At 43.3% G+C, this 21,093-nt stretch overlaps 3 protein-coding genes across 3 annotated transcripts in view; 1 reads left to right on the top strand and 2 right to left on the bottom strand.

The window, feature by feature from the left end:
• LOC139532217 (cytoplasmic protein NCK2-like) overlaps positions 1–6,839 on the bottom strand; it is a 54,726-nt gene extending 47,887 nt beyond the window's left edge. Inside the window, exon 1 of the mRNA XM_071329581.1 lies at positions 6,649–6,839. The gene's annotated coding sequence lies outside the window, so the exon portion shown is untranslated. The remainder of the gene's footprint in view (positions 1–6,648) is intronic.
• The window catches only part of LOC139532218 (four and a half LIM domains protein 2-like), a 30,268-nt gene continuing 15,964 nt past the window's right edge, over positions 6,790–21,093 (top strand). The window contains exon 1 of the mRNA XM_071329584.1: positions 6,790–6,885. The gene's annotated coding sequence lies outside the window, so the exon portion shown is untranslated. The remainder of the gene's footprint in view (positions 6,886–21,093) is intronic.
• On the bottom strand, positions 8,254–9,551 carry LOC139532219 (diphthamide biosynthesis protein 3-like). Its single transcript, XM_071329585.1, has 3 exons — positions 9,035–9,551; positions 8,875–8,949; positions 8,254–8,649 (listed from the first exon to the last, which is right to left on the bottom strand). Exons 1-3 carry the CDS (start codon positions 9,140–9,142, stop codon positions 8,575–8,577), a joined length of 258 nt encoding a protein of 85 aa, XP_071185686.1. The 5' UTR covers positions 9,143–9,551; the 3' UTR covers positions 8,254–8,574.

Here is a 21,093-nt window from a genome sequence, read left to right as displayed (position 1 = left end):
CCAAATCGGCTAGACATATGCTACCAACGTGAGAGAGTCCGGGAAGTGCGTCAGCCCTCACTACCAAACAGAGCGGATCATTGTGCCTCCCATGCCCATGCCTCCTTCTCATGTTCAGAGGTTAGAGCATGCTATTGGGATAATCTCTCATGTGATGAAAGAAACCATGTTTGAGCGCGCTAGGGTAAGCAAATGCCCTGAGCATAATCTAGACTACCATAGACTTAGTTCTGGGTCATACTGACCAGGATGTGGCTCAGCCCGAGGTTTTCTTGGATTCACTGGTTGCATCCCAAATGGTACCCTATTCCCTATTCTTTTTATTTCACCTTTATTTAACCAGGTAGGCGAGTTGAGTACAAGTTCTCATTTACAACTGCGACCTGGCCAAGATAAAGCAAAGCAGTGCGACAAAAACAACAGAGTTACACAAACAAAACGTACAGTAGAAAAGAAAAATAGAAAAATCTATGTACAGTGTGTGCAAATATAGTAGAGTAGGTGGGTAAAAAAGAGCAAGAGGGTAAGTAATAATATGTGGATGAGGTAGTTGGGTGGGCTATTTACAGATTGGCTGTGTATAGGTACAGTGATCGGTAAGCTGCTCTGACAGCTGATGCTTAAAGTTAGAGAGGGAGATATAAGACTCCAGCTTCAGTGATTTTAGCAATTCGTTCCAGTCGTTGGCAGCAGAGAACTGGAAGGAAAGGAGGCCAAAGGAAGTGTTGGCTTTGGGTATGGACAGTGCAATATACCTGGAGCGTGTGCTACAGGTGGGTGTTGCTACAGTGACCAGTGAGCTGAGATAAGGCGTGGCTTTACATAGCAAAGACTTATAGATGACCTGGAGCCAGTGGGTTTGCCGACGGATATGTAGTGAGGGCCAGCCAACGAGAGCATACAGGTCGCAGTGGTGGGTAGAATATGGGGCTTTGGTGACAAAACGGATGGCACTGTGATAGACTATGTCTAGTTTGCTGAGTAGAGTGTTGGGGGCTATTTTGTAAATGACATCTCAGAAGTCAAGGATCGGTAGGATAGTCAGTTTTACGAGGGTACGTATGGCGGCATGAGTGAAGGAGGCTTTGTTGCGAAATAGGAAGCCGATTCTAGATTTAATTTTGGATTGGAGATGCTTAATGTGAGTCTGGAAGGAGAGTTTACAGTCTAATCAGACACCTAGGTATTTGTAGTTGTCCATATATTCTAGGTCAGAACCGTCCAGAGTAGGGATGCTAGTCGGGCGGGAGGGTGTGGGCAGAAATCGGTTGAAGAGCATGCACTTAGTTTTACTAGTATTTAAAAGCAGTTGGAGGCCACGGAAGGAGTGTTGTATGGCGTTGAAGCACGTTTGGAGGTTTGTTAGCACAGTGTCCAAAGAAGGACCAGATGTATACAGAATGGTGTCGTCTGCGTAGAGGTGGAACAGAGAATCACCAGCAGCAAAAGCAACATCATTGATACACAGAGAAGAGAGTCGGCCTGGGAATTGAACCCTGTGGCACCCCCATAGAGACTCCCAGAAGTCCGGACAGCCCTCTGATTTGACACACTGAACTCTATCTGAGAAGTAGTTGGTGAACCATGCGAGGCAGTCATTTTAGAAGCCAAGGCTATTGAGTCTGCGGATAAGAATGCGGTGATTGACAGAGTCGAAAGCCTTGGCCAGGTCGATGAAGACGGCTGCACAGTATTGTCTTTTATCAATGGCGGTTATGATATCGTTTAGGACCTTGAGCGTGACTGAGGTGCACCCATGACCAGCTCGGAAACCAGATTGCATAGTGGAGAAAATACGGTGGGATTCGAAATGGTCTGTGATCTGTTTATTAACTTGGCTTTCGAAGATTTTAGGAAGGCAGGGCAGGATGGATATAGGTCTATAACAGTTTGGGTCTAGAGTGTCTCCCCCTTTGAAGAGGGGGATGACCGCGGCAGCTTTCCAATCTTTGGGGATCTCAGACGATACGAAAGAGGTTGAATAGGCTAGTAATAGGGGTTGCAACAATTTTGGCGGATAATTTTAGAAAGAGAGGGTCCAGATTGTCTAGCCCAGCTGATTTGTAGGGATCCAGTTTTGCAGCTCTTTCAGAACATCAGCTGTCTGGATTTGGGTGAAGGAGAAGCGGGAAAGAGGGGGGGGGGGGGGGGGGGGGCAAGTTGCTGCAGGGTGTGCTGAGATGTTGGCCGGGGTAGGGGTAGCCAGGTGGAAAGCATGGCCAGCCGTGGAAAAATGCTTTTTGAAATTATCGTAGATTTTCCTATCCTCAGTGCAGTGGGCTGCTGGGAGGAGGTGCTCTTATTCTCCATAGACTTGAGTGTCCCAAAACTTTTTGGAATTAGTGCTACAAGAAGCAAATTTATGTTTGAAAAAGCTAGCCTTAGCTTCCCTAAATGACTGAGTATATTGGTACCTGACTTCCCTAAAAAGTTGCATATCGCGGGGCTATTCGATGCTAATGCAGAAAGCCACAGGATGTGTTTGTGCTGGTCAAGGCAGTCAAGTCTGGGGTGAACCAAGGACAGACCCTGAGCATTACGGTAGTATTAAAGCTCTGTCTCAGTAACCGCTGGCACAGGAGTTTACTTTATGTGCTAGATAACATTTACCTCATGTAAAAGGAAAGTCAAAATTTCCTCCAATACTTTAAAGTACCATTACGCTCACTCATCCTTGTTCCTGGCATTGATGATTCACTGCACAGCGATGAAATATTAAAAAGGCGACTTTTTCCACGTCGACCTCTAATACAAAAATGACTTATTCCAGACCTCCATCAACATCACTCTTCTTCTCGTTCTGCTTCACCCAACTGTTGGGGAAATAAAGCAGAGTAGAGGGAGGCCTTGTTATGGATAATGGCCTGCCTGATTGTGCTGTGAGCTGGCTTGGATTGGTCAAGGACTTTGCACTACACAAAATTTGCAATGTAGCTAATGAAGTTCTAACAATATTGCTCTTGGGAGTTGGAACCAGTCCATTTTGTGAAACATGTGCCGTCTGCTGTAGCCTGTTAAATTGACACATTGTGAACTAGCTGAACACTTAACTAGATTGTGTGCTAATATCAGTCAAGAGGCAGCTAACGTCATTCGAGAGTAGGCGTTTTTAAGAGTTTTACATGCAATTAAAACGCTCTGCAGAGAGACATTTCAAACATGGAGCTTGGATATTATTTTTGGCCATGCAGGTTCACTTTCGGATACGGTAGAAACACATGACTCTGCAGTACTACAGAGATTAAATGTATTCCCAGATTTCATTTTCACAGTTTAAAGGGATAATTTGGGATTTTGGAAATCGACTTCCCCAGAGTCCGATGAACTCGTTGATAAAATTTGTATGTCTCTGTGTCTAGTATGAAGGAAGTTAGATGTAGTGTCGCGAGCTATTGCTAACTAGCATTAGCACAATGACCAGGAAGTCTATGGGTATTTTCCACTAGTTAGCAATTTTGCTAGAACTAGTTAGCAATTTTGCTAGCTCTGGTTAGCAATTGTGCTAGCTCTGGTTAGCAACTTCCTTCAAACCAAACACAGAGACATACAAATTGTATCCACTAGCTAACTTGACTCTGGGGAAGTACATAAAGGGCCCTATTGCCAAAATCCCAAAGTATCCTTCTGAGAGTCATATCATTATTTATGTTTAAAAATACTATGATTGACCAAGTTTAACCATAATCATTCCACAATTATTCTAGCCTACAGTCATTGACCTGGTTGCCAATGCATGTCGTTCAACAACTAGTCAGTCTACATCCAAAGAATCATTCTCTCTATTTATAGTTTAGACTGCTATTTTGATTTGCTTTTAATAGCAGTGTGAGAACTGAGGCAGAACTGTTGGAATGCATTTGAGAGTCAAATGATGTTACCAGCGACATTTTGCACCACCCTATGTGGTAATAACTAATGCATGACTTATTGGATTTCAATTATCCATTGTAGCAGACAGATGAACATAGTATGTCTGTGAAGGATATTACTATTCTCGAAGTTAGACCTGCGCAGGTAGAGGAAATAATGTGCAGTGAGAAGAACTGCGAGAGTGAATTTCTGGTATCTCTAGCACAGCTGCAGAAGCTCCTTGGCTGCGTTTTTTTCCACTTAGCCTTTCGACCAATCAGATCTAAAAAATATATTATGTGACTGGTCAAAGACCAATTAGTGGGAAAAAAATATCAGAACTGGGCTGCCTGTATAAATGCAGCCATAGCGGTGCAAATTTTGTCTCATATACAGAGCTAGTTAAGATCGAGACTGACTGAACAGACAACGAGGTTAGTATAGGTTAGTGCTCCCTAAATGCTGGTCCGGTGGACAAACTGTGTGTTTGTCTCTCCTTTGTGTTGACATGGTTGTGGCTTCAAAAAAAATTTATGTTTTAAACATTGTATGTCTAAATTAGGTCAGCGGTGGTCGGTGCCATTTAAGATGAGGGAGTTAACAAAAAAGTATGAGCATAGCCTTATTTCTATTACAGCATATTGGATGACTGTCATTCATATTCCATTCACCCAGTTCAATGTAACATCGATAGGTTTAGGCTACAACATGATACTGTAATTTTCCCTATACCCATCATGAGGTTGCTACAAACTAGACTAGGAATTAAAGTTTACAACGTAGGTGCACACACAGTTTGAGAGAAAGATTTGAGGTGACAGACAGTGACACATTCAATACCGCCTTGCACACTCTTGCCTGCATCTATCTTATCAAGGGTGTAATCATCAGTCCAACAGTTCCAAACGAGAGTTTCTATTGGACAAATTCAGGTATGTTAATCCCCGTTTCATTCCATTTAAGAAACGTTTTTCAACAGAATCGTCGAATCATCGAATGAATACACCCCTGATCACACATAAACACAGTTCACTTTCATGGCAGCCACGTTATATTCCTTCTCGCATCTATGGGCTCTCCTCCTCTCACCTTTTCCCTTAGCTTGTGGACTTCAATGCACAACACATCAGCTGTATGAGACCAGGCGAAAAAACCTTTACAAGCCAAACCAAATCATAACCTCTACACACAGCCTACATCGTTGTCACCATATTAGCTAAAGTAACGTCATAGTCAACATAGCTAATAGAACTAACACGTTAGCAAACTCGCTACAATCATGAAGTCACGTTACAGAGTACAGTTAGTAAGCAGTTCAGTAAACGGTTTAGCAATAAATTAGTAAAACCAAAAGTTTACCTTGACTTGGCTATGACTATCTGTTGGATAGTCATAGCCAGCTAGCTAACATAGTATCCCTGTTTGCGCTGGATGTTTAAGTAGGCTAAACTAAAAAAAATAGCTAAGTAAGTGAAAGTGAGAAAAAATAATACAAAATATAGCTTTCTCTAGCTTTCCTTCATTTTTGAACAAATTATTTTGTTCAAAACTATTCAACTATTGTCTTTCTCGCTCTTTGAATCAACTACTCACCACATTTCATGCACTGCAGTGCTAGATAACTGTAGCTTATGCTTTCATTCTCTGATCTTTTGATTGGGTGGACAACATGATATGTTGGAGGACGTCCTCCGTAAGTTGTCATAATTACCGTGTAAGTGTATGGAAGGGGAGAACCATGAGACGCCTAGGTTTTGTATTGAAGTCAATGTACCCAGAGGAGGACGGAAGCTAGCTGTCCTCCGGCTACACCATGGTGCTATCCTATAGAGTGCTGTTAATCAATTATTTGGTGACGTTAATATATTTAGTATAGTTTTATCTAAAAAGGATAACTTTAATGTTTTACTATTTTTATGAAATTCACTGGAGGAGGATAGTCCTCCACTTTCTCCTCTGAGGAGCCTCCAGTGGTTTAGGTGTGGCCAAAGAAAATGTAGACCTAAGATCTGGTGTTCATTGCACGAAAAGGTTTAAGTCCCATCTTGCCTACACCTCTTGGGCTTGCAAGCCAACACCCTCTGACATAGAGAGAATAATGGTTGAATCTTCTTCATCGCCACAGTTTCAGGTTGTTACAGTTGAGCAAAAACAGGTACACCACACCTTATCATGGCCATCAAAAAACTATCACCTCACAATAAAACAACAGAAACGCATAGGCAGAATGTATTATATTTTATATATTGGGTGTGTAGTTCAACAATTACACTGGGCATGTATGAGCACGTATAACAGAGAAGAGAAAAAAACATTAATGCTCATTGCAAAAAGGCCTACATGTTGCTCACCAAGACCGTCTAACTACAGTATGTAAACAAATGTACCACGAAGGAAAATCGAAGCAGAGTGATTATTCAAGAGATATAATGTTAAAGTTTGAAACATAACTAATACAATGTTGCAAAAAATATTAGCAAAAGCCCAAACACTCATCTCCGTCGTAGCCTACCAAGCGGCAATGGGCTATTGTATTGTACTGCCATGGACAAAGCCACGGAGGAGATAGAAAACCGCATGGACAAACACAACAATACTATTTTACTTTCTCGGCGCCGAATCCACGAGCCTTATTCTAACTGTTGTATTTTATAATCTTCAAAATAAAAATTCTGAATCTGCTCGTAATGGTGTCATTAACCAAAACCCACAAATGCCAGTCATCACCAACTGCACCTCCCGTCAAGCAAGCAACCATAACTTTGCGCTCAGTTCGTCAGCGTTTCGTTGTGTTCTTACCTTGGTGGTTTCTCCAGTTGAATCGGATTATCAGGTCAGGAATTTGCAAAAGTAGTCTTCGATATTCACTTTCGAAGTCTAAAAGTTGACGTTTAAAAACCAATATGCTTGGTTATCTTTTAACGACTTCTTTTTTTTTCGCAGGCCCTTCAACTCGCTGGGTTGCTCGTCTCCTCCTCTACCTCCAGCTCAACCAACTGCCTTAAAATGTGACGTCACGCCTGCCAAAAGGAGTGGGTAGGGAGCACAGAGCACAACACAATTATTGTACATACATTACATCACATTTGCATTGTCTTGTATGCCTATCCCTCTCAGCAGAGCAATTCATGACTGTTTGTGACTGATTATCACACTTCACACAAAGGATTATCATCACATGAATAATTACTATTTTCCTCCAGATGTGAGGGAGTGTCGATACATAATGCCATCCACACAAACATCATGGGCGCTACTGCTCAGTGCTCTAACTCTCTCCCTCAGCAGTGACCTGCTCTGTGAGGCTCCTCTGACTGAGTGCTGGTGTGTTTGTCAATGCCTGCCGTTGCTGTGGCCCCCCTGATGAGAGATGCAGTTAGACGTATTGACTTGTGCTCAGCTTCCTCCCTCGCCACAGCATCAGCCACAGAGCTGACTGGATATTGGATAAATAGACAGGCAGGACCTTCAATATCATGTGAAGGACACCATCATGTTCTCTCCCTGGATATGTCCCAAATGGCACTCTATTCCCTACATAGTGCATTACTTTTGACCAGAGGGCCCACAGGGCTCTGGTCAAAGGTAGTGCACTATATAGGGAATAGGGGGCCATTTGGGATGCACAGCTTCTCGCTCTGACAGGTCAGGCCCTGCTGTGAAAGAGCTGGTGGTGTGAAACAGTAGCTACGCTGTCACAGTATCAGTCAATATTGTAATATGGTTACATGGGTCTTTGGAATTAGTCATTTTATTGTATTGGCTGAGGGACAATTCTGTACTCTTCCCGGATTTAAAGGAATGGACTGGTGTAAGAGAAGTATGGTGGGAACTTGCATGCTAGACCCAGCTTACGCCAATCCAATGTTGTTTTTTTAAATCCATGAGGGGGAGAGAAGGGTAGGTAAATAGGGAATTGTAATTCAGCCATTTGTTCATCCATAACATACACATCGTAATAAACAGCCAATATGAATAATTCATGTTTCACGTATGACTCATAGATTAAAATGTAAGGGTCAAGAAGATCACTGCCTCGCACACAACCACCAGAGCCAAATCCTTTTGTTATAAATCATGGCATTACGAATGGCAGAGCACTAAACTGTTGAAATATGTACAAGTAAAGGGTATGTAAGGCTATGTAAGATTGGCCTAAGCATGGGATAAAGAGTTTCCACCATATTTCTTACACCAGCTCATTCCTTTTAAATTGAAACAATCTCAGAAATCCCAAGGATAGTATCTGTAGGTTAGAAGAGAGAAGTCTATACACCCATTTTCCCAACGGCACCCTATTTATTCCCTGTACAGTAAGTAGGCCTGTATTTTTCCTTGAACATCTGCCCCCCCTGCTGTTCAAACAGAAAAACTACAAGCAGTTAACAAGAAAAAAAAACAGTATTCACTTCATCCTGATTTAATCTTGAGGCATCAACAAAAATGCATCACATGGTTATAAAAAAGGGAGTGAAAGACTTAAAAGAATAAAGGATTTATTTAAATACGTTATGCAAATAGTAGTAGTTCGGGTCCTTTACGTGACTCTGCAAAATCAATGCCAGGAACATGTGAATGAGTCCTGAGAATCCTCCATCCCAGACCTCAACAGTGAAGCATGTCGTTCATAATGTGTCTTTGTGTCGTGTGGAAGCACATACAAATGCAGCAGGGTCCACTTTTACTGATGGGAGATGAGAAAATGAAGGGGACATGTCATCGCTGTCAGGAGGACTGAGTCAGTTGCAATCTGCTCTCTGTAGTTGGTGCTTCGATTATCTCCCCAGACATAAATTCCTCCTGGTGAATTGAGGTGAACGGAGAAATAGATTAGTCATCATGAACACAATAGTTATAATATCAGAGAAAGATAACAAATCTATTCAATGACAAGTAGCTAGAAGGGTGGGGCCAGCAATAGACTAGTCTCGCGAGGCCTCCTAATTCTCGTTTAGTCTCGTTTACTCGATCAGAACGTGAGAAACGGAGACTATCGAAACACCAACATCAAAACGGAGAACCAACCTTGTCGTAGATTACTTTAACAATGAGCGAGCAGCTCGGACACGTCGCTACCTCTTCACCATTTTCCAAATCCTCCTGAAAGTAGAGATTAAATACAACAACCATCACAGGCTAGTTGGCACAACGTGACTCGCAGGGGATCTTCTCACGGTGTACTTACTTTGGTTATGGCAAATCTGTCGCCACATGGGCAGGGAAAATAGTATGTCTCTTCATCCTCGTCATATTCAAAGTCCTCGATCTCAACTTCGTCGTGAAAGACCGACATTATGAGAGTCAATTATTTTATTCGTACCCAGCTAACTAGTTGGAGACATTCCTCTGTTTCGCGAAAGTGTGACGAACCATATATGCGCAGTCGCAGATCATCGCGTCATTAAAAGTAAGATTAAACATGACCACCAGGGGTACCATAGAGTTCTCTATCTTCGGTTATGCTCCTACAGTGCAGTCTGAAAGTATTCAGACCCCTTGACTTTTCCCCCCACATTTTGTTACGTTACAGCCTTATTCTAAAATGAAATGTTTCCTTCATAAATCTACACATAATACCAAAGTGAAAACAGGTTTTAAGATTTTTTTGCAAGTGTATTAAAAATAAAAAAACAGAAATACCTTATTAACATACGTTTTCAGACAATTTCCTATGAGACTCGAAATTGAGCTCAGGTGCTTCCTGTTTCCATCTATCATCCTTGAGATGTTTCTACAACTTGATTGGAGTCCACCTGTGGTAAATTCAATTGATTGGACATGATTTGAAAAGGCAAACACCTGTCAGAGCAAATACCAAGCCATGATATCAAAGGAATTGTCCGTAGAGCGCCGAGACAGGATTGTGTCAAGGCACAGATCTGGAGAAGGGTACCAAAAAATACAGCATTTAAGGTCCCGAAGAACACAGTGGCCTACATCATTCTTAAATAGAAGAAGTTTGGAATAACCAAGACACTTCCTAGAGCTGGCCACCCAGCCAAACTGAGTAATCGAGGGAGAAGGGCCTTGGTCAGGGAGGTGACTAAGAACCCGATGGTCCAGAGTTCCTCTGTGGAGATGGGAGAAACTTCCAGAAGGTTAACCATTTCTGCAGCACTCCACCAATCAGGCCTTTATGGTGGAGTGGCCAGACAGAAGCCACTCCTCAGTAAAAGGCACATGACAGCCCACTTGGAGTTTGCCAAAAGGCACCTAAAGGACTCAGACCATGAGAAACAAGATTCTCTGGTCTGATGAAACCAAGATTGTACTATGGCCTGAATGCCAAGTGTCACGTCTTGAGGAAACCTGACACCATCCCTACAGTGAAGCATGGTGATGGCAGCATCATGCTGTGGGGGTGTTTTTCAGTGGCAGGGACTGGGAGACTAGTCATGATCGAGGGAAAGAACAGAGCAATGTACAGAGAGATCCTTGATGAAAACCTGCTCCAGAGCGCTCAGGACCTCAGACTGGGGCGAAGGTTCACCTTCCAACGGGAAAACAAAAACGCAGAAGTGGCTTCGGGACAAGTCTCTGAATGTCCTTGAGTGGCCCAGCCAGAGCCCGGGTTGAACCAGATCGAGCATCTCTAGAGAGACCTGAAAATAGCTGTGCAGTGACGGTCCCCATCCAACCTGACAGAGTTTGAGAGGATCTGCAGAGAAGAATGGGAGAAACTCCCCAAATACAGGTGTGTCAATCTTGTAGCGTCATACTCAAGAAGACTCAAGGCTCTAATCGCTGCCAAAGGTGCTTCAACAAAGTACTGAGTAAAGGGTCTGAATACTTATGTAAATGTGATATTTCCATTTTTTTATTGTGTGTAGATTGATGAGGGGGGAAAACAATTTCATCCATTTTAGAATAAGGCTGTAACATAACAAAATGGGGAAAAAGTTAAGGGGTCTGAATACTTTCCGAATGCACTGTAAGCCAATTTTCCCAATTGGGACTTTGAATGAGAATAGAATGGTCTGCATCTGTCTTGATTAAGTGAGTGTGATCCACTAATGTATCCTGATAAAATTCACAGATGTCACACCTGACAAAAATAAATCGATGGGAATTGATGAAGGTTTTTGTCTCTGCAACACCTCCTGTGTGCAATAATTCATTGGGTAAACGCTTTAACTTATCAATGTGAACGTTACCTAGTTGCCTAACTAAGCTATGGGTTAAACCACAACAGATTAATAAGCACCTGCCTGCACAGGGAGAGAGAAAAAATACATTGTTGAAACGCATATGAAGTTGAATGTTTTCTTCTTGTTTCAAATTCTAGGTTGAGTCATGGGGTGAATCCAAGCATTCAAGAAGAAAATGTAAAAAATTCAAGGACACAAAGTTCATATATAGGAGGTAAATTAGAATTAAACAGACCCTCAGGTTTGGCTACATGCTTTCACCATTACTCCTACAACTTGTCTTTGCCCACCAGCTGGTCAAAGGGTTATGTTTCAGCGACCTTTAATCCCCAAAGGACATATGATCTCAAACACATTACCCACAATGATTTAAGTCAACCCAATTAGAAACTTAATGTCAGCACTGTAGTCCCACAAGTTTCATCAGAATGTCTTCCAGTCAGAGAATGCCATGGAGACCCATTCTCCTATGAGTGAGGAGTGACCTCACTCAGTCGAATGTACCAGAGATTTATGGCCTCCGCTTCATATCTGTATAAAGATACGACCAGATAGATCAGGTGATGTGGAAGAATTAAGGAATTAATGGACACATTTTTATTTATGTCTCTCCATGTTTGTTTGTCCCATCATTCAGCTACAGCATTATTCGACTATTGGGGCAGTTCTAGGAAGCAAGACTTTGTGAGAGGAACAACAAAAAAATAGAATGAGATAGCTTCTGTAGTACTAGCATGAGAGAGTGACACATTTTTAGGCCTTGCTGTCCCCCCCCCCCCCCCCCAAAAAAAAAATGAATTGACCTAATCGTATCAGCATTGCTTTTCAGGATTATTTTGACTTGGGATTCTCCACTTTACCCAGATCTGACATGGTCTTCCTGTAGTAATCACAAACACAAATACACACACAATCAGCAGTGAGATTTGACAGGTTCCAGGCGCTACAGGCTTTACATCACTTCTCCATACAGGTCAAAGTACCATAGACCTGGGGAACAGATAAACCACTCTTCCACTTCTTGGATTTCTCACCTTATCAAAATGATGATTCTGTGAAATGCTCATTTGGGATCTGGATTGGGCACAATTACATTTTGTAGGCCTAATTCTGAAATATCTTGAGAATTCCCTTACTTGGAATTGGTTATAGGTAATGAATGTGATTTTAGGCTGTTGAGCATGCTTGTACATCACATTAAGGTGCTGAACTACTTATCCAACTGAGCTGTGTGTGTGAATTAACAGTACCTTTCTTGGGTATGTTACATCACATGATTAAAGACCCAGTTACTCATGTTTGATCTCCTGGAATCATCTGTGTGTCACGTAGCGTCTTCCAAGTACAACCTATTATGCTATTTGATTCTGAGAACTCTTGATGGAAGATCATCAGTGCACAAAGCCCTAAGAGATTTGCTGCCAGAGTGAAACTATGAAATAAGACGATTCATGTTATGAGGCTGGATGGAACTCGTGAGGAAGGATGAACACATGAATAGGGGAAACAACAAGAGAACCAGCCTCATGTGATCATCAGTCGTAAACAGCAAACCCAGAGAGGATAATTGCATAAGCAGAGTCAGCAAGGGTGAATTAAGTGGATTTGTCAATTAAGACTTCAGAAGGCTCGACTATGCTCAACGGAAAAACATCATCCCAAATTCTTAAAGGGATGAGTCAACACATGATAGGCTGAAATTCAATTGGGACACTGAACTTATTCTTCCAGCAAGTGAAAGTTGACTTAGTCCGCATCAGTATTGGGAATTATTGAATGTTCAGGCAGCTGGTCAGTGGTTGCCGTTCTTCACCGTATCACTGGTTCCATCAGTTTCTAGTGGCCTGAGTGTTACGTAAACCCAACGTGGGTTTCTTTAATGAAATTCAATATACTGTGGTTTATCTGTATGTTGTATCAAACTCTTTTTTGACCAGGAAAGTAGACTGAGAATGCATTATCTTCTAGACCTACAGCAATGAGCAGGGGAGGAGTTGCAAGAGGAAGAGAAAGGTTGAATAAGTGAATTGGAAGCATTACCATTGGCTCTAACCTGTAGCTGGCAGGGAATCTAATCCAATTAAATTCTGTTTAGCTAGAAATCAAATTTGTGCTCCCATTTGTTACATCAGCTCTACAGAGACACTTAATGCTAATACAAAGGGGGATGCCATTGGATTACCGCTGAAAAGGATAGTTCAGATGAGGGAACAAAGGCTTCACATGAAATGGCACCCTATTCCTTATACACTACATCACTTTTACCAGCATAACCTCGTCCCCAGGCTAATTGCTCTGGAGCCGGCTGGTGGACAAGACTAGACACAGCCTCGCATAACCCCGGGGCCCTATAAAGAGATATCTCGTGCCATTTAGGATTCACCCAAGATACACTGGCGGTCCCGGATCTACAGAATCACCAGCTGAACTGTATTACATGGCTGCTTGTATCACAAGGCTCTAGACTAGGAGACAATGTCCTACTCGTGTTTACTATACATTTTGTGGTCCTCTGTAGCTCAGTTGGTAGAGCATGGCGTTTGCAACACCAGGACAGTGGGTTGATTCCCAGGACCACCCGTATATAAAATGTATGCACTGTAAGACGATTTGGATAAAACTGCTAAATTGCATATATTGTTAGTGTATTATTATTATAATATAATAGATAATAATATGTTAATATATGCAATTTTTATTATATATTCTGATATTATCTTCATTAGCAAGACATAACCAGGCCGAATGAAATACATGGGTTAACAGGTTTCACTGAATGGAGTCCACTCAGTCCACATGAACTCATATAAAAGCGGCATTTTGAAGAATTCAAGAATTTGCTCATGTGATTTTAGTTGATGTATTGCTGTTGATGACTCCTGTATGTCTCTTGTCTCTTTAACGAGTGCTTATTGACGGCTCCTTGCGTTCCTGGCCCATGTCCCTGATCAGGAGACCATCTTCTGGCGTCCAGGCAAAGACATGTCTTTATGGGGATGATGACTGTACAACATCTGCGCACAGTCCATATGTTGAACAGTCAAGGTATATTTAAAAAAAACAACGCTGACCCTGTTTGGATGGCGGAGAATGTGTCTCACAACAAGTCAAGTTATTGACTTTGCACGCCAAGTCCGACATTTTTATATAGAGAGTACTAATGGAAGAACGTGGTCAATGACGAGCACCAATTGACCTTATTCTTCTATTTCTCTCTAATGAAAAGCCATTGGACAACGGGTTGACATTAATGGCATTTATTAACTCTTCCTTAATATTAACCACTACAAATTGGCCTCAGTTTACTTACAATGTTGACAGATTTGTTTTTGATTGACTTAAGTCAATTAGAAGTGACAATACTTTACCTTATCTGAACTGAGGTCCTGTACAAAAACAATCCCTAGTTCCTAGTGACCTAGGAAAGTTGTAGGGCTGGACCAGGGTCTGTTTTTTGTACCGGGTCTAACTGTTAGTAGAATGCTTGACATACAGTGAGTATATGAAACATTAAGAACACCTGTTTCCATGACATAGACTGACCAGGTGAATCCAGGTGAAAGCCATGATACCTTATTGATGTCACTTGTTAAATCCACTTCAGTCAGTGTAGATGAAGGGGAGGAGACAGGTTAGAGAAGGCTATTTAATCCTTGAAATACTTGAGACGTGGATTGTGTATGTGTGCCATTCAGATGGTGAATGGGCAAGACAGAACATGTAAGTGCCATTGAACGAGTATGGTAGTAGGCGCCAGGCACACCGGTTTGTGTCCTCTGGGGGGGGTGTTACAACTCAATATTAGGAAGGTGTTCCTAATGTTTGGTATACTTAATGTATGTTCATCATCAGAAGAACGGGGCACTTAGGCAGTGGGTCATGTAAATATCTGGGAAGTCAGTCCTTTGATATGGCTACCCCTGGTCTGGTGAGATGAGTTTTAAGTGGCAATGGGATCAGGGGAGTTACTGTAGCAGGGGCCCAGGCCCCTCAAGTCGACAGCCCATTCTCTGCAGGGACTCTGTTCTGGCGTCCTGGCATAGCTCTGTGCTGGCTGGCCTCTTGAGAGAGTGCGTCAGAACACAGGCTGGCATGCACTCCAGTCACCAACATAAAAGACAACTGTTGCGGAGCTCCAAGTCCACCTGCCCTGATCCAGCTAACACTTACCAAACTCACTTTTCCTTATAGCTTTGTGAGAGCTTATTATTAACATTGCTTGGCTAGCCAGCGCTGTTCATGCTTGAGTCTTCTGCGAGAAAGCTATTCCTCACTTTGACTATAAAGAGGTGATTGTTAGACCAACTGGTTTAACAAGACGCCCAGGGCCAGATTCCCGGACACAGTCTTTGACCTTGAAACATGTTCAATGGAGATTCTTCATCAAAGGTGCTTTAGTCCAAGAATACACATTTAGAAAAGAGGGTTCCTTAAGGGTTCTTTGGGAAAGGTGATGGTTCTATGTGGAATCATAATGACTAAAGTAACCATTTGGCTCATTAGAATATTTTGGGACGTGGTTTGCTCACAGGTCTTTTTGAGCAACTGTGTGTAAGAGTGTCTTGCATCAATTGAGAACTGTTGTCTAAATCAAGGTTTATCAATTCTCTCCTTAGAAACCCCTGGCAGTTGCAGAGCTAGCACAGCTGATTAAACTAGTCAATTAACACCTGGAAATGTAACAATATAATATGGCTAACCAGAAAAAATCATAATGTATGGCTCTTCAAAAGGTCATTTGTAGAACCTTTGAGATGAGGAAAGGTTTTTATAGAACCATTCTCCATAAAGATTCTATAAAGAATCATTGAAAGGGGTTCTATACGGCACCAAAAATTCGAATCAAATCAAATCACGTTACAGTATTTGTCACATGCGCCGAATAAAACCGGTGTAGACCTTACCGTGAAATGCTTACTTACAAGCCCTTAACCAACAATGCCATTTTAAAGAAAATAAAAGTGAAGAAAATATTTACGAAATAAACTAAAGTATAAAGAAAGTAACACAATAAAATGCAAATATGGTGTTGCAGCTGTAAAAAAAACAATTGAGGATCTGAGGACCCATGCCAAATCTTTTTAGTCTCCGGAGGGGGAATAGGCGTTGTCGTGCCCTCTTCACAACTGTCTTGGTGTGTTTAGACCATAGTTTGCGGTGATGTGGAAACCAAGGAACTTGAAGCTCTCTACCTGCTCCACTACAGTCCCGTCGATGTGAATGGGGGCGTGCTCGGCCCTCCTTTTCCTGTAGTCCATACTCATCTCCTTTGTCTTGCTCGCATTGAGGGAGAGGTTGTTGTCTCTGACCTCCTCCCTATAGGCTGTCTCATCGTTGTTGGTGATCAGGCCTACTACCACCGTTGTGTCGTCGGCAAACTTAAAGCCTGTGGGGAAGCACCTGCTTTCAATATTCTTTGTATCCCTCATTTACTCAAGTGTTTCCATTATTTTGGCAGTTACCTGTATATGAGTGCTGCCAAAATGCAAAGTATATACTACACTGAGGGGTCATCTAGGAGCACTTCATTAGCCTGGTCCCAAATCTGTTTATGCAGTAGGTGTTGACAAGACAGCACGTCACCGCGAAGAGATAGGCCGGCAGTCACAACATGTCCTCACTCAGTCACTCTCTTTCATTTCTTCAATAGATGTTTCCAAGACCAAGGAACTGTCTGGAGTCATACAAGTCTACACACACCGTCTCTCTCACAGCTTATCTGTGTCAGGACATTAACATTCCCCTTATCACATTAAGTGTCACGTTCGCTGGAATAATTATCGGACAAAACTTCAGCGCGATATGGTTTCCACATAATATTTATTTGAAAACGCACAAAACAACAAAGAAACAAACAAACAACGAACCGGTGGAAAAAATGCTACTTAAATATGATACTTAAAGCTGCCTCTAATTGGGAATCATACCAAACACCAACATAGAAAAACTAAACTAGAACCCTACATAGAAAATAATAACTAGAAAAACCCCCAGTCACGCCCTGACCTACTATACCATAGAAAAACAAAGGCTCTCTATGGTCAGGGCGTGACATTAAGTCCAGGCTATGTTTGGAACCATACTCATGGTTTGGGTTGTCCCCAGGATCATGAGTGCTAGATGACGTTAAAAAATGAAGAGAAATATTTCACTGCACCCAGGACCTTTTTGTCATACACTTTTGTTGGAGTGAATGTCACAAGGCAGAGTGGAATTTCAGAATGTGGGCCAACGACCTTCATTTGATAATAAGACACATCATTTTTACATCATGTCTGTTCATGAAACAGCTCTTAATCGGTTCCGTATGACTAAGAAAGAATTGGACCGTAAAATGTGATTATTGTTGGATGGAATATGTTGTAAAAAAAATCCCTTCAGTTTGGATTAGGGTCTCCGGATGGATTCAATGTCAGTTGACACATTTTATGTAATCATATGTTTGTATTGGAGTTAAACCAATCTGTATAATTATCATTAACCCATCATCATGTTGTAAAGCCCCCAACATAAGCATTGCATAGGCAAACACAAACCACAAAAGGCTTGTTCAGTATGGTATGAGCAAGGTCACAATAAATGGATTACTGTGAGGCGTTCAAATTGTGTGTTAATTGACGATGGGTGCAAGGCCCCCCCCCCCCCCCCCCCGCCAGAACTCTGTGAAATGCCATGTGAGAGGCAGCCAAAACCCACAGAGGACATATGCTGAGGATCTCTGTTCCAACCAGGAGAGGGGGGCAGCGAGGGATGGGGAGAGGGGGAGAGAGAGAGACGCCAGACTGCGTTCTCTCATCCCCTGGGAAAGTATTACCCCGATCCCCTACTCTACCCCTCCCATTATACAGTACCACATCCCCTACACCTCCCATCAGACAGTATCACACCCTCTACTCTACCTCTCCCATCAGACAGTATCACACCCTCTACTCTACCCCTCCCATCAGACAGTATCACACCCCCTACTCTACCCCTCCCATCTTACAGTATCACACCCCCTACTCTACCTCTCCCATCAGACAGTATCACACCCTCTACTCTACCCCTCCCATCTTACAGTATCACACCCTCTACTCTACCTCTCCCATCTTACAGTATCACACCCTCTACTCTACCTCTCCCATCTTACAGTAGCACACCCTCTACTCTACCTCTCCCATCTTACAGTATCACACCCTCTACTCTACCTCTCCCATCAGACAGTATCACACCCTCTACTCTACCTCTCCCATCAGACAGTATCACACCCTCTACTCTACCTCTCCCATCAGACAGTATCACACCCTCTACTCTACCTCCCCCATCAGACAGTATCACACCCTCTCCTCTACCTCTCCCATCAGACAGTATCACACCCTCTACTCTACCTCTCCCATCAGACAGTATCACACCCTCTACTCTACCTCTCCTATCAGACAGTATCACACCCTCTACTCTACCTCTCCCATCAGACAGTATCACACCCTCTACTCTACCTCTCCCATCTTACAGTATCACACCCCCTACTCTACCTCTCCCATCAGACAGTATCACACCCTCTACTCTACCTCTCCCATCAGACAGTATCACACCCTCTACTCTACCTCTCCCATCAGACAGTATCACACCCTCTACTCTACCTCTCCCATCAGACAGTATCACACCCTCTACTCTACCTCTCCCATCTTACAGTATCACACCCTCTACTCTACCTCTCCCATCTTACAGTATCACACCCTCTACTCTACCTCTCCCATCAGACAGTATCACACCCCCTACTCTACCTCTCCCATCAGACAGTATCACACCCCCTACTCTACCTCTCCCATCAGACAGTATCACACCCTCTACTCTACCTCTCCCATCAGACAGTATCACACCCTCTACTCTACCTCTCCCATCAGACAGTATCACACCCCCTACTCTACCTCTCCCATCAGACAGTATCACACCCTCTACTCTAAACCCTCCCATCTTACAGTATCACACCCCCTACTCTACCTCTCCCATCAGACAGTATCACACCCTCTACTCTACCTCTCCCATCTTACAGTATCACACCCCCTACTCTACCTCTCCCATCTTACAGTATCAGAACCTCTACTCTACCTCTCCCATCTTACAGTATCAGACCCTCTACTCTACCTCTCCCATCTTACAGTATCAGACCCTCTACTCTACCTCTCCCATCTTACAGTATCACACCCTCTACTCTACCTCTCCCACCAGACAGTATCACACCCTCTACTCTACCTCTCCCACCAGACAGTATCACACCCTCTACTCTACCTCTCCCATCTTACAGTATCACACCCTCTACTCTACCTCTCCCACCAGACAGTATCAGACCCTCTACTCTACCTCTCCCATCTTACAGTATCAGAACCTCTACTCTACCTCTCCCATCTTACAGTATCAGACCCTCTACTCTACCTCTCCCATCTTACAGTATCACACCCTCTACTCTACCTCTCCCATCTTACAGTATCACACCCTCTACTCTACCTCTCCCATCTTACAGTATCACACCCTCTACTCTACCTCTCCCATCTTACAGTATCACACCCCCTACTCTACCTCTCCCATCAGACAGTATCAGACCCTCTACTCTACCTCTCCCATCTTACAGTATCACACCCTCTACTCTACCTCTCCCATCAGACAGTATCACACCCTCTACTCTACCTCTCCCATCTTACAGTATCAGACCCTCTACTCTACCTCTCCCATCAGACAGTATCACACCCTCTACTCTACCTCTCCCATCTTACAGTATCAGACCCTCTACTCTACCCCTCCCATCTTACAGTATCACACCCTCTACTCTACCTCTCCCATCTTACAGTATCAGACCCTCTACTCTACCCCTCCCATCTTACAGTATCACACCCCCTACTCTACCTCTCCCATCTTACAGTATCACACCCTCTACTCTACCTTTCCCATCAGACAGTATCACACCCTCTACTCTACCTCTCCCATCAGACAGTATCACACCCTCTACTCTACCTCTCCCATCTTACAGTATCACACCCTCTACTCTACCTCTCCCATCAGACAGTATCACACCCTCTACTCTACCTCTCCCATCTTACAGTATCACACCCTCTACTCTACCTCTCCCATCTTACAGTATCACACCCCCTACTCTACCTCTCCCATCAGACAGTATCACACCCTCTACTCTACCTCTCCCATCTTACAGTATCACACCCTCTACTCTACCTCTCCCATCAGACAGTATCACACCCTCTACTCTACCTCTCCCATCTTACAGTATCACACCCCCTACTCTACCTCTCCCATCTTACAGTATCACACCCTCTACTCTACCTCTCCCATCTTACAGTATCACACCCTCTACTCTACCTCTCCCATCTTACAGTATCACACCCCCTACTCTACCTCTCCCATCAGACAGTATCACACCCTCTACTCTACCTCTCCCATCTTACAGTATCACACCCTCTACTCTACCTCTCCTATCAGACAGTATCACACCCTCTACTCTACCTCTCCCATCAGACAGTATCACACCCCCTACTCTACCTCTCCCATCAGACAGTATCACACCCTCTACTCTACCTCTCCCATCAGACAGTATCACACCCCCTACTCTACCTCTCCTATCAGACAGTATCACACCCTCTACTCTACCTCTCCTATCAGACAGTATCACACCCCCTACTCTACCTCTCCCATCAGACAGTATCACACCCTCTACTCTACCTCTCCCATCTTACAGTATCACAACCTCTACTCTACCTCTCCCATCTTACAGTATCACACCCTCTACTCTACCTCTCCCATCTTACAGTATCACACCCCCTACTCTACCTCTCCCATCTTACAGTATCACACCCCCTACTCTACCTCTCCCATCTTACAGTATCACACCCCCTACTCTACCTCTCCCATCTTACAGTATCACACCCCCTACTCTACCTCTCCCATCTTACAGTATCACACCCCCTACTCTACCTCTCCCATCTTACAGTATCACACCCCCTACTCTACCTCTCCCATCAGACAGTATCACACCCCCTACTCTACCTCTCCCATCTTACAGTATCACACCCCCTACTCTACCTCTCCCATCTTACAGTATCACACCCCC

The sequence above is a fragment of the Salvelinus alpinus genome, chromosome 10 (assembly GCF_045679555.1).
Source record: "Salvelinus alpinus chromosome 10, SLU_Salpinus.1, whole genome shotgun sequence".
NCBI lineage: Eukaryota > Metazoa > Chordata > Actinopteri > Salmoniformes > Salmonidae > Salvelinus > Salvelinus alpinus.
Note: the sequence above shows the minus strand (reverse complement) of the source record. Positions and strands in the feature narration are given on the sequence as shown.

Bases quoted from the DNA above. Each gene is read 5' to 3' on its own strand.
- LOC139532219 (XM_071329585.1), bottom strand. From the start codon at position 9,142: ATGTCGGTCTTTCACGACGAAGTTGAGATCGAGGACTTTGAATATGAC. The intron at 8,950-9,034 runs GTAAGTACACCG...CTCTACTTTCAG, and splicing joins ACAGATTTGCCATAACCAAA to GAGGATTTGGAAAATGGTGA. The intron at 8,650-8,874 runs GTTGGTTCTCCG...TCAATTCACCAG, and splicing joins TTAAAGTAATCTACGACAAG to GAGGAATTTATGTCTGGGGA.